Genomic DNA, 12719 nt, shown 5'->3' on the forward strand with positions numbered 1-12719 from the left:
TTTGCTTCCCCTCCTTTCATACAGAGCTGTCATTTCTTATTCTTAATCTGAAAAATATTACTTATGCATCCTGTATCATCCATCCCTCTTCTTCCAAAGCAGGTCATTTTAAATCTCTGATCAAATTCTAGAAAACTATTTCCTCATAAAAATGAATTAATCTTTCCAAGAGCACTTGTCTTATCAGACTATCATATAAAACACCACAAGGGTATGTTTTTTTTAATTATTCCTTTATATTAAGAATTAACCTTGGGAGAAAAAAAAAGAAGCAAAAACTGGAAGCAAATAGTCACTACTTTCAACACACAGTATTTTAAAATGTGTACCACAGTGCAATCATGAATTTAAAAGACAGGTTAGTTAGGCATTTTGGCCCACACCTTTGATCCCAGCACTTTGGAGGCAGAGGAAGAAAGATCTCTGAGTTTGAGACAAGCTTGATCTGTAACTACAAAACAAAAACAAATAAAAAAATTTTAAGATTAAGAAAGGTAGATTGCAGGAAGAATGTCAACAGAGATAGAATTTATTGACCTTGCAGTCACATAATTGGCATATTTTTATCATGAAAAAGGACACTAACTTTTCCCTCATATTTTACAATTTGATTCACATGCAAGTTAAAATTAAACAAATTCAAAGGCATTGAAGATACTGGATGATAAAAATGACCCCAGAAACGTGCACATGATCAAAATGACATTATCTAAGAATATTACTATACTATATATACTATAGAACCCACAGCTGGATCTTGTCCCACTTAGAACACAATGTATGGAGAAATGGAAGGTGGTGTGCTTATTATAAACCCAGTGCAGGCTGAGAGAAACCAGCATTTTAGCTGTTGTAGTTCATACAAAAGCAGTCCAGCCTTCCCTGCATTATAAAGCTGCCCAGCAATACAATACAGCTCTAAACCAGCACAAAGGACTCTGAGTGAATGGAGAGGTCTAAGGAGTTTACAAAAGGGTCAACACTAAGGATTTAACACTCCACCAAACCCTTTGATAGAGTAAAAAACTTTGAAACCTGTTTTTTGTTTGTATGATTTACTGGATGGATTTTTTAAGTCAGGATTTCTCTGTGGCTCCCTGGCTGTCCAGGAACTTGCTTTGTAGACTAGGAACAGGTCTGGGATTATTAAAGACATGGGTCACTACCATCCCAGGAAGACTTTGAACTCTAAAGATCAGGGACAACATCCTATCACTTCTACAAAGTGGTCTCCCGGGAAAACTATTAAGCCACTGTGGGTCTCTGTTCTTCATTTGCAAAATGGAGACTAGCATACTTCTCAAAGGTTTACTTTTCTTAATATAAAGATTTATAATTTATGGTCTGGAGAGATGGCTCAGTAGTTAAGAGCACTGACTCCTCTTCCAGAGGTCCTGAGTTCAATTCCCAGCAACCACATGGTGGCTCACAACCATCTGTAATGGGATCCGATGCCTTCTTCTGGTGTGTCTGAAGACAGCGACAGTGTACTCATATACATAAAATAAATAAATCTTAAAAAAATTTACAAACCAGGTGTGGTAGTGCACGCCTCTCTGCAGGCAGAGGCAGGTGAATTTCTGAGTTCGAGGCCAGCCTGGTCTACAGAGTGAGTTCCAGGACAGCCAGGGCTACACAGAGAACCCTGTCTCGAAAAACCAAAAAAAAAAAATATATATATATATACACACACACACACATGTATATATTTTTTTTCTTAAAGATTTATTTATTATATGTAAGTACACTGTAGCTGTCTTCAGACACTCCAGAAGAGGGCACCAGATCTCGTTACGGATGGTTGTGAGCCACCATGTGGTTGCTGGGATTTGAACTCTGGACCTTCGGAAGAGCAGTCGGGTGCTCTTACCCACTGAGCCATCTCTCCAGCCCCATATTTTTTTTCTTGAGGATGATATATTTAAAGGCAGAGCCCCTTAATGCTATTAATTTTTTTGTTAATAGTATTTCTAATATTGGCAGCTTATTTGAGGGTTGCTTATCATTCCTGTTTTGTAGGTGGATAACTATATACAATTTATGTGGAACGCTGAGTATATGATGATAAATATTCAGTAAACATTTACATGATAAAACTGATCAAATTGTATACATAGTTCCAATTTTGTTTTTGTTAATAAGTATTTTAAGGGGGTAGAGAGATGGCTCAGCAGTTAAGTGTAATTGCTGCTCTTGTTAAGGACCCAGGTTCAGTTCCCAGAACCCACATGTCAACTCATAATTCTCTCTAACTCCAGGTCCAGGAGACCCAACAACTTTTCTGATGGCCTAAACACTATTTATATGTGGTGCACATATATACATGCAAACACTCATACACACAAAATATTTTTTGAATTACATAAAAACCAAGTATGTTAAAATTGATAAGGAAAAACATCAAAATGTGGCTAGTAACTGCTGATAAAATAACAGGGAACTTTGCTCTTCTATTTTTCTATAGTTTTAAAACTTTCTATAGTCTGGGCATGCTAGTATACATCTTTACTCTCAGCACCCTAGAGGCAGAGTCAGGTCAACACTTATGAGGTCAAGGTCTACTTTTTCTATACTGTGACATTTTAGGCCACCCAGGAGTACATAATGAAACTTTGAGAAACAAAACAAACAACAAACCACCACATATACACAAACACACACCCTTTCTATAATAAAAATCTTTCTTAATTAAAAAGATTTTTAAAAATATGTACGTAGCCAGTGGTGGCGCACACCTTTAATCCCAGCACTCGGGAGGCAGAGGCAGGTGGATTTCTGAGTTCGAAGCCAGCCTGATCTACAGAGTGAGTTTCAGGACAGTCAAGGCTATACAGAGAAACCCTGTCTCAAAATACAAAACAAAACAAACATGTATGTAAAGTATGCACATATGTGTGGGCTGGTGTGCTTCCCTATGTAAGCACATGTGGAGGGCAGGATGTCTTTCCTCAATAGCAGCCCCCCACCCCCCACCCCCGCAAGTCACAGGACAACCTGCAGGAGTTGGTTCTTTTCTTCTGCCATATGGACTCTCAGGATGTAACTCAGACAGTTTCTGAACCTGAAGCTTGTCACTCTGACTATACTGGCTGTCCAGGAAGCTTAGAGGAACCCACCTGTCTTCACCTCTACCATCTCAGTGCTGGGGTTCTAGGTGTATGCCACAGTGTCTGGCTTTTAAGGGTAGGTTCTAGACATCTGAACTCGGGGCCTTATGCTGAATCAACAAGCACTTTACCACTGAGTGGTCTTTCTAGGCAAAAATAAAAATAAAAAATAAAAAAAATTAAATTACATAATCATAGATAAGGCACAAAAGGAAAAGTCAGGGCTAAAAAAAACTACACTCAAGATTCACCCTTGAGCCGGGCGTGGTGGCGCACGCCTTTTATCCCAGCACTCGGGAGGCAGAGGCAGGGGGATTTCTGAGTTCGAGACCAGCCTGGTCTAAAGTGAGTTCCAGGACAGCCAGGGCTACACAGAGAAACCCTGTCTCGAAAAACTAAAAAAAAAAAAAAAAAAAAAAACCACACTCAAGATTCACCCTTAGGGTGGGATTCAACACACAGAGGAGTAATGTGGGGGCATCTAGGAGTTAAACACAGAAGGAAACAAACATCCCAAGATCTGACACATCTGCTACTGGAAAGAAACTATGAAGGGGCAAAGTACTTTAAAAAAAAAAGTTTAATATTCCTTAATTAGGTAAAATCCTAAATCTCTTCTACTAAAAACAAAAACCATATTGCAACAAAAAGGCCACAGAGCAGGAAGGAGGGGCTGAGCAGTGAGAGTCCCCTTGAGCTCACTCTGCCCTAATCCTAAATTGCAAAACCAGGTCACCAAATTGCCACATCTGTGAAGGCCAAGACCCAAGCACCAGGCTACAGAGAGACTCTAAACAAAATCTACCAAAGCGGGAAAATAAAGTTGGGTGTGGTGGTAGATAGCTATAATCCTGGAACTCTGGAGGTGAACAAGATAATCAATAGTCAGATAGTTGAGGTTGAGGCCTCCCAGGGCTACATGGGACACTATATCTAAAAACAAAAAAACCAATCAAACAAAAAGCCCCAAACAACTAAAACAAACCTAAACAAAGAAAGGCAAAGCAGCTCATCCGGAGAGAACCTGAGAACACTGTTCCAAAAAGAAAACCAGTAAACAATGAAACCAAGGACTAAATTATACAATAGTAATATATTATTAATGGAGAGACTGGACCCAGCAGTTAAGACCACTAGCTCCTTTTCCAGAGAATCCAAGTTTGAGCCCCACTACCCACAAGGCAGCTCAAAACCCTACATAACCCAGTTCTAAGGGACCTGAACAAAAATTAATAGGACTAGCATATAAAGTTCTTAAAGGTTTATAAGAACACTGAATCACCCCTCACAAAAACAAACAAAAAACCAGACAATAATTCAAAACAGGTAACATGAAAGAAAAAGAAAACAAATCATCCTGGCACAGTGAGTCACACCTTTCCCCGCACTTGGGAGGCTGCAGAGGCAGGAAGATCTCTGTGATGTCATCCTGGTCTACAGCGTGAGATCCAGGACAGCCAGGGCTACAGAGAAACCCTGTCTCAAAACAGCAACAACAACAACAACTCCCGCCTCACCACCACCACCACAGCAAAGCAACCACAAAAGTTAATTGTAAGGAACAAGATGTTAGTGCTTTGAGAGCAACAAAAGTTGAAGCAAATGATGGCAATATGTTATTTACTTCTCAAATGAGCACATTTAAAAAAAAAGAATATTCAATGCTCAAAGAATTAAGTAAAAAGCATTCAACTGTAACTGGCTAAAAGTAATCGTAGCCCATGCTAATTGAAGGGCAATCTGGCAATGGCCATGATGTAATTATATTTTAGTAAATTTTCTCATTCTTTTTTGGTTTTTGAGATAAGAGTTTCTTTGTGTAGTCTTGGGTGTCCTGGCTGTAGACAAGCTGGCCTTGAACTAACAGAGGTCCATTTGCCTCTGCCTCTCCAGTGCTAGGAAGAAAAGTCCTGTGTCACCACCACCCAGCTCAAAAAATACATTTCTTAGGATGTATGTAAAAGAAATTAAGTATGGACAAAAGTCATAATGACAAAGACATTCATTACATAACTATTCACAGAAAAGAATGGAAACTGTTATCCCTCACTTCATGTTTGTAGGCTTCATTAACACAACAGACCTACAGTCAACTTCAGGGCCACAGTTCCAAGCTATCTCTGTGAAAGTATTTCTAAATACCACAGCTTTAAAATCGTCTGCTCAAAAGGATTCTGAAAACCCAGGACAGAAAAGCCAGTACTAGTGTCTTGGCACAGAACTGTCCACTCCAACTACTCCCACAGGTACTTATGATGATCAGTACCAAGTTCTGGCCATGTGCTAACAAACACAACTGTTCTTTCTTTGGCTCTGGCAGTGACATTGAAGGCCATGATTTGCTTAGTTCAATGTCCTATAAGGCACTGCCTTACTTACACACAGAGAACCAGAAGTAGCATACATTATCCTGTATAAAGTTTAAAAAGTTAAAAGCAAGCTGGGCATGGTGGTGCACTCCTTTAATCCCAGCACTCTGGAGGCAGAGGCAGGCGGATTTCTGAGTTCGAGGCCAGTCTACAAAGTGAGTTCCAGGAGAGCCAGGGCTACACAGAGAAACCCTGTCTCGAAAAACCAAAAAAAACAAAACCAAAAAACCCAAAACAAACAATTAGGCAAACAAGCAAACAAAACCTAAGACACATGGACAAGAGTTATTTTTTAAAGAGGGGAGAGGAGTAGGTCTGAAGGAAGTCATGGTCCGGCTTTCTATCGTCCCATTATTTGAATACAGTATGGAGCTGGACAGATGGCTCAGCAGGCTAAGAGCACTTGTTCTTTCAGAAGAATAGAGTTCAGTTTCTAGCACCCATGTCAGGCAGCTCAATAAAACAATCTTTTTGTTTTGTTTTTTGAGACAGGGTTTCTCTGTGTAGCCCTGGCTGTCCTGGCCTGGAACTCACTTTGTAGACCATGCTGGCCTAGTACTCAGAAATCCGCCTGCCTCTGCCTGCCGAGTGCTGGGATCAAAGGCGTGCGCCATGGCTCAATACAACAATCTTAAAAGAAAATGAAGAAAAAGAGCCAAGCATAGTGGTACACATCTTTAATCCTAGCAAAGGCAGGTTGATTTCTGTGAGTTCAAGGCCATCCTGATCTACATAGGGTTTCAGGCTACCATAACTGCACAGAAAGACCCTGCCTCCAAAAACAAACAAATAAAACAACAAAAAAGTGCTTGAGCTCAACACAATGACTCACACCTTTGATCCAGTGCTCATATGCATATACCCACACAAATACATGCAATAAAGTAAATCTTTAATAGTTAAAAAAGAGAAAGAACAAATGGTCGGTAGGTTTCCAGTCTAGAGTGAGAAAGAAAGAAAGAGAGAGAGAGAGAGAGAGAGAACGAACGAATGGTTGGTTCAAACTGTCATCAATTTAAAACTACTAGTACACTTTTCAAAGTCCAACAACAGTATTCATTTACTTAAGATTTTGATATTAGAATAGACAAGTCTTAATAATAATTAATGGTATTGGGAAGCATGAATATAGAATGGCAGGATTTTTAAAATTATATACATATATTAATCTGTAATAAAATGCTTTAAATAAAGTTTAAGAAATGTTGTAATATGAAACACATTAAAAAAAATTCTTCTGAAGAGACTAAGATGACTTAGCTTGGGCCTGGAGAAATGGCTCAGTGGTTAAGAGCACTGACTGCTCTTCCAGAGGACCTGAGTTCAATTCCCACAACCATCTATACTAGGATCTGATACCCTATTCGGTAATGCAGGCATACGTGGAAGGAAATAAAGCACTCATATACATAAATAAATAAATCTTTTTAAAAATTTTGTTTTTTTAAGGATGTCTTAGCTTTGTGAGTTCTGTTCATAGTCTACCAATTATGATGAGACTGGGCAAGCAACTTTATCTTTCTTTAGAAAGTGAATTAGTGGGGCTGGAGAGATGGCTCAGCAGTTAAGAGCACTGACTGCTCTTCTGAAGGTCCTGAGTTCAATTCCCAGCAACCACATGGTGGCTCACAACCATCAGTACAGCTACAGTGTACTCATATACATTAAATAAATAATAAATAAATAAGTTTTAAAAAGTGAATTAGGAATGTCTGTTCTGCCTTCTTCACATATGTATAGGTATGATTAAATTTGAAAAGCAGGAAGATACAAATGAAGTTATAATAAATATAAATGTCATTAAATTTTTAGAAAATGCTGAAGAGTAGGCCAATGCCATTCTTCCATAAAAATTGAGATTTAAACAACCTTAATGTTTCTTTTAATATTCTCTTACCTAAATAATTACATCTATAAATATACAATGTGGGGATACATAGACTGATACATATACTGCTTTTACTCAGGACCCATGTTCCATTCCCTTTAAAACACAAATTCTGTTAGGCAGCTGGCAAATGCCTTTACCTTCAACCCCAGGAGATCCAAAGCCCTCTTCTGGTCTCTGCAGGCACTTGAGCCTATACATATACATACTCATACAAAGACATACAACAGGCAAAACACTTATACACATTAAGATTTTTAAAAAAAATGTATACACATCCAAAGAGCTATAACCATTAAGCCAATCTTACCTTTTGCTCTGCTTGTATGAACTCTTGCACGGACCCAAACAACATCATCAGCTTTTTGTACTGTCAGGTCCTTAACTCGAACCAAAACTCTATCTGTAATACACAATAAAGCAATTTTAAAGTTCAGATTTACAGTGATAATCGTCTGATATTCAGCTTAAAACCCTGCTATCACTTTAATAGTTCTCTTTGATGTTTTCTCTCTCTGCAATGCCTCCTTTATGAACTGCACGTCCTAACTATACTATCTTCTACTTGCTACCACCTTAAACCAAGCTACTTGCCCAAGACTAGAGCAAAATGCTCCTAACTATCCTTCTTCTAAGTTAGTCTATCCTGTAGTCATAAACATTTCACACTGCAAATTTGTTCAACATGTCAATGCTTTTAAGTAGCCAAATACGATGTACCTCGCCTGGCCGGGCCAAAGCTAACAGGATGATTTGTGTACATGCTGTGAAAACAGCCACCTGATGTAAATAGGCTAGTTACGAGGGTCTCTGACAGGCCTGGATAATCATAGTTTCTCATTCCTTGGAACTTTGAGTAACCAAGGGAAGCATTGATTAAAACTAATATTAGATGCCAGCGAAAGGCTCTTGAAATTCCTTGCCTCAGGTTGAGATGGTGTAGGCCCAGGGCTGTAGTTAGCATCTTTCCCACTAGCAGTTCATGGGAGAGAATGAGAAAATGTCCTAAAGGAGGCTAAAGATAAAGAAAGTGCTAAAGATTCGCTAGTCTCTAATACAGCGGGCTCTCAACCTGTAGGCCAAGACCTCTCTGGGGTGGATGACCCTTTCATAGGGGTCTACTTTGTCTAAATACACTAGTTAGTCTCATAAGGCGAAGATGCAACTGTAAAGAAATACAGTTTATAGGAGAACACTATGGTTCTCAAGGCCCAAAGCAAAGGAAACCAAAGAAGAATGCTGCCAGTAGACTACAGACCAAGAGGATGTCTGCTGCATCTACTGTGCAAATCCAGGATACACATATTGTGAGAGAGAAAAGACAGAGCAGCCGGGCGTTGTGGCTCACACCTTTAATCCCAGCACTCGGCAGGCAGAGGCAGGTGGATTTCTGCGTTCGAGGCCAGCCTGGTCTACAAAGTGAGTTCCAGGACAGCCAGGGCTACACAGAGAAACCCTGTCTCGAAAAAAGAAAAAAAAAAAAAACCAACCAACCAACCAACCAACCAACCAAAAAAAGACAGAGCAGCCTGAGGGTTTAAAGGGAAGGTCTGGCAGAGCAATGATGGCACTTGCCTTTAATCCCAGCACTCAGGAGGAGAGGCAGGTGGCTATCTTTGAGTTTGAGACCAGCTTGGTCTACAAAGTGAATTCCAGGACAGCCAGGACTACAGAGAAATCCAGTTTCAACAAACAAACCAAAAATTTAAAAATTAGACCTGATTGGATTGGTGGTACATGCTAGTTATAAATCAGCACTCAAGAGGGGTAGAGGGTAAGTCAGCAGTTAAAAGTCACTCTCTGCCACACAGAGTTCAAGACCAGCCTGGGTAATCCTAATTCACAAGACTCTGCCTCAAATAAATAAATAAATAAATAAATAAATACATACATACATTAATTCTTTTCCAGATTAAGACCAACAGGCTGATAATGTTTACACAGTGTGTTAACATCAATAAACCTTTAGTCAACCCTATTTTAAACTTCATGAAGTATTCTAGAATTACAAGGAAAATACTAACCTGGCTTTTCTTGTGATTGTATCATAGAAGATATCCCATATCTCTCTTTAGCATAATCCTAGGGAAAAAATTTTTTTGGTAAGATATCTTTTAATTTAAATACATAAATACAAGCACCTAGAACTACAAATAAATTTGTATTAATTTCCAAAAGTATACTATTAAACTCAGCCATTTTAAATATGGAAATTTGTTCACTTATGTGCTTACTACAAAGAAAAAAAGCACCCAGTTTCTGGTTATATATTATATTTACATATATGCATAGATATATCATGCATAATAGTACTCCCAGGTTAACTTACACATGCATAAAATGCTTCTTAACTACCTTATTCCAAGGGAGATTAATCTACTTCAAAGGAGAGATATAAATTTGCCCTGTGAAGGGAGTAAGATGAAGTCTTACAGTTTTATTAACTTTCTATTACAGGAAGAGCTGTTCAAAGAGAACCAATGCTTTGGGTAAGGTTTCTGAGCACCAGATGTTCAGCTTTTAGAAATCGGAGCTGTTTGATACACGCTAACTACAACTTTCCTTTTGTAAAACATGACCAGAAAATTCACCTGCCTCCTATTTCTAGAACCCAGTCTATTATATAACAGATTACATAGTTTGAGAATGGCAATATTATCAAATTTCATGGAGTAAGTTAGGAACAGGAGCTGAAGTTCAGGCTATGAACTACACTTATTAAACAGTTAGGTAGTCTTTCATTTTATCTTACCTTACCTCTACAATGATCATAAGTTCCTTCCATTTATTTATAGAACTCTATCATAATGTCTACCATATACTGTATCTTATACCTATACTACTTACAATGGTGTGTTGATAATTTATACAATTAGACACACTAACACACAAAAATAATTTCCTTAGATTTTTTTTACAAGGTAGTTTTGAAAGATGTCTGAAACAGTTTCTGTTCTTCTACATTCACTTGTTGAAATTGTTTCTTCAATACGAGAGAACTGTCACATAGTGGTATGTGCCATAAATAGGTGGTGCATTTGAACTAAAGGGGGGGTGAAAATAAGAAAAAAAAAAGTGTTATTGTTTCTATTTCGTACTCACATTTCAGCAGAACTAAATAGTAACTTATTATTCTGAGTTATGATGTAGTTAGCAAATGCTGGATTCCTCCACCAAAAAAAAAAAAAAAAAAAAAAATAGGAGCCAGGAAAAGATTAAGGCTTAAGTATTACTACAAACACCTAACTTGGAGTATTTCAAACCTTGATTTCTGCAAAGTGCTATGGATCACTGAGGGTTATCTCTGAGAACTGAACTACCCTACCTCACAGGGTCACTGAGAAAGGAAACCAAGATAACACGTGTTGGCAGCTGTCACAAGGAAAAGTCATTAAATACACTGGCAGTTCGTGTTGCAAAGGGCTGTCTTTACTGGTCAGAACATTATGAGGGCTAAGAGGGTATCGATTAGTAGTGCTTTATCAGAAATGTCCGGGGACTGGGCTGGTGTGTTCCGTGCAGGACGTGCTAACCGAGGAAGGCTCGGGTGACCCTCGCCGCAGCTACTTCCGGTTCAGCGAGCGCCGCACGTTTGCCCGTCCCCCCACCCCCAAGGAACACGGTTCTTCCAGGCCACGGTCCCAAGAGTAAACAGTCCCGAGTAGTTGAGGCCGCGAGCCCAGGCACGGCCCCTGGGGTCCTCGGGAGCACTGGCCTGCGACACGACACCCTAGGCCGCGGCCTGCGAGTAAAGCGCTGACGGGAGCTACGGAAGCGGCGCCCGGATCGCCCCACTCCCTCCCTCAGCGCACTCCCCCGACCCGGGGGGAAAGGAGGAAACCCACTTCCGCCGCGTCCACGATCTCCCGCGGCTTCTCCTGACCCTTACGGCTGGCGTTGGCGCTGGGCATCAGGACACTGGATTTGGGGAGTGGATACCACCCTCCCTCGCAGGCTTCCGTAGGACAGGCTAAGAAGCGGCTCCCTCCCGCACAGTATCGCCCTCCCAGCCCGGGTTCTAAGCCCCTAGTCTCCGCGTGGAACCTTGGCTTCGGAAATATCGCGAGAGCCACAGCGAGCTCTCGCGCGTCGCCGCCAGCTCCTCCTTCTGCCCCGCCCCACGGGAGTCATGGGGCGTGACCCAGAAGTGGGTGTGGTCTCGCAGAATAGGCTCCGAGGAATCTGCCCTGCAGAGCCTCTTGACGTACCTACCCTCTTGGTCTAACTTCATTCCCAGTTGTCTTCCCCTTGCTCCCAGAGTCCCTCTTTTTAAATTTAATTCTAATTATTTTAAAGACAGGGTCTGTGTAATGCTGTCTGGCCTGGAACTCACGAGGATCCTCCTGCCTCTGCTCCCTGAGTGCTGGGATTAAGTGTAAAACACCCCGAGCTTGCTTACTTGTATATTTAGAGACAGGGAGTTGGGGATGGGGTGAGTATCACTGTTTTTCACCCTCCCTCACAGACAGCTTGTCTCGTGTCCTGCAAGCTCGGATCTCCGCTTTTGGAATTGATGCCTTCACTGCCCTGTGGAAGCCTGTCTCTTGGGTCAGAGGAGGTCTCTGGGCAACCTGCTCTGTGTGGGAAGGCAGGATGCTGTGTTAGAGGTAGATCGGTAGGCTCCTAAGGCAGGATGGAGTACTGTTTTAAAAGCAATAGCCTACAGGTTTTCCTTGACTTGTTGCGTTGTGAAAGGCAATGCATAGTGTTGGTTGTCTAATGGGTGAATCTTCCCTAAATTAAGACTTTTGAAAAATGCTGTCGTTTTTATTGAATGTGGGCTTTGGTAATTCAGGCCTACAGTTACAGCACTCAGGAAGCAGAGGCCAGCCTTGTTTGCGTAGTGAGACCCTATCTCAAAACAAAAGGAAAAAGGAAGGAAAGGAAAAGTTTGTTGGGATGAAATTTGAAGACTTGATCACATACTACTTCCGGTTCTGGACACAAGCTTTAGCTGTCTTTGTCACCTTTCAGCTGTCTGTAGTGTCTTATCTTGGCATAAAATGTCATGGTCAATACTTGTTAACAGGATACAAGTGGACCCTCCTCCCCAACCCCACCTTATCCCCTCAAATGAAAGCTCTCTGGGAATAACTTTACTTAGACCTGGAATCCAGGTAAGATAGACGTGGTGGCTCCAGAGGTGTAGTTTACTATGTAATTATAGGTGGGGGGAAATATGGTTCAATTAACTCGTCAGTGGTTATAAATATGTGCTTTGTGCTAAGCGTTATATAAGCCATTGGCAATAAAATGATTACTGATGGTTCTGGCCAGGAGCCTGAGCTGATCTTTCTACTTGATGCAGGCTGACTGCCGAGAAGAGACACATCTTCATCTGCTACTGTTTGCTCA

The 12719-nt window shown here is 40.7% G+C and overlaps 1 protein-coding gene across 2 annotated transcripts in view; it reads right to left on the reverse strand.

Annotated features, from left to right (window-relative positions):
* The window catches only part of Dars1 (aspartyl-tRNA synthetase 1), a 52659-nt gene extending 41211 nt beyond the window's left edge, over positions 1-11448 (reverse strand). The window contains exons 1-3 of one of the 2 annotated variants that reach the window (XM_085840823.1): positions 11210-11448; positions 9389-9446; positions 7675-7767 (exon numbers count right to left, since the gene is read on the reverse strand). In XM_085840823.1, the coding sequence (XP_085696949.1) occupies positions 7675-7767; positions 9389-9446; positions 11210-11275 (217 nt within the window). In that variant the 5' untranslated portion in view covers positions 11276-11448. Of the gene's footprint in view, positions 1-7674; positions 7768-9388; positions 9447-10211; positions 10542-11209 lie in introns of those variants that run through there. The other variant, XM_085840831.1, reaches the window with a different exon arrangement.
* Positions 11449-12719: the final 1271 nt, after the last annotated feature.

The sequence above is a fragment of the Mus caroli genome, unplaced genomic scaffold (assembly GCF_978045245.1).
Source record: "Mus caroli unplaced genomic scaffold, Mus_caroli_1 scaffold_1, whole genome shotgun sequence".
NCBI classification, from domain to species: domain Eukaryota; kingdom Metazoa; phylum Chordata; class Mammalia; order Rodentia; family Muridae; genus Mus; species Mus caroli.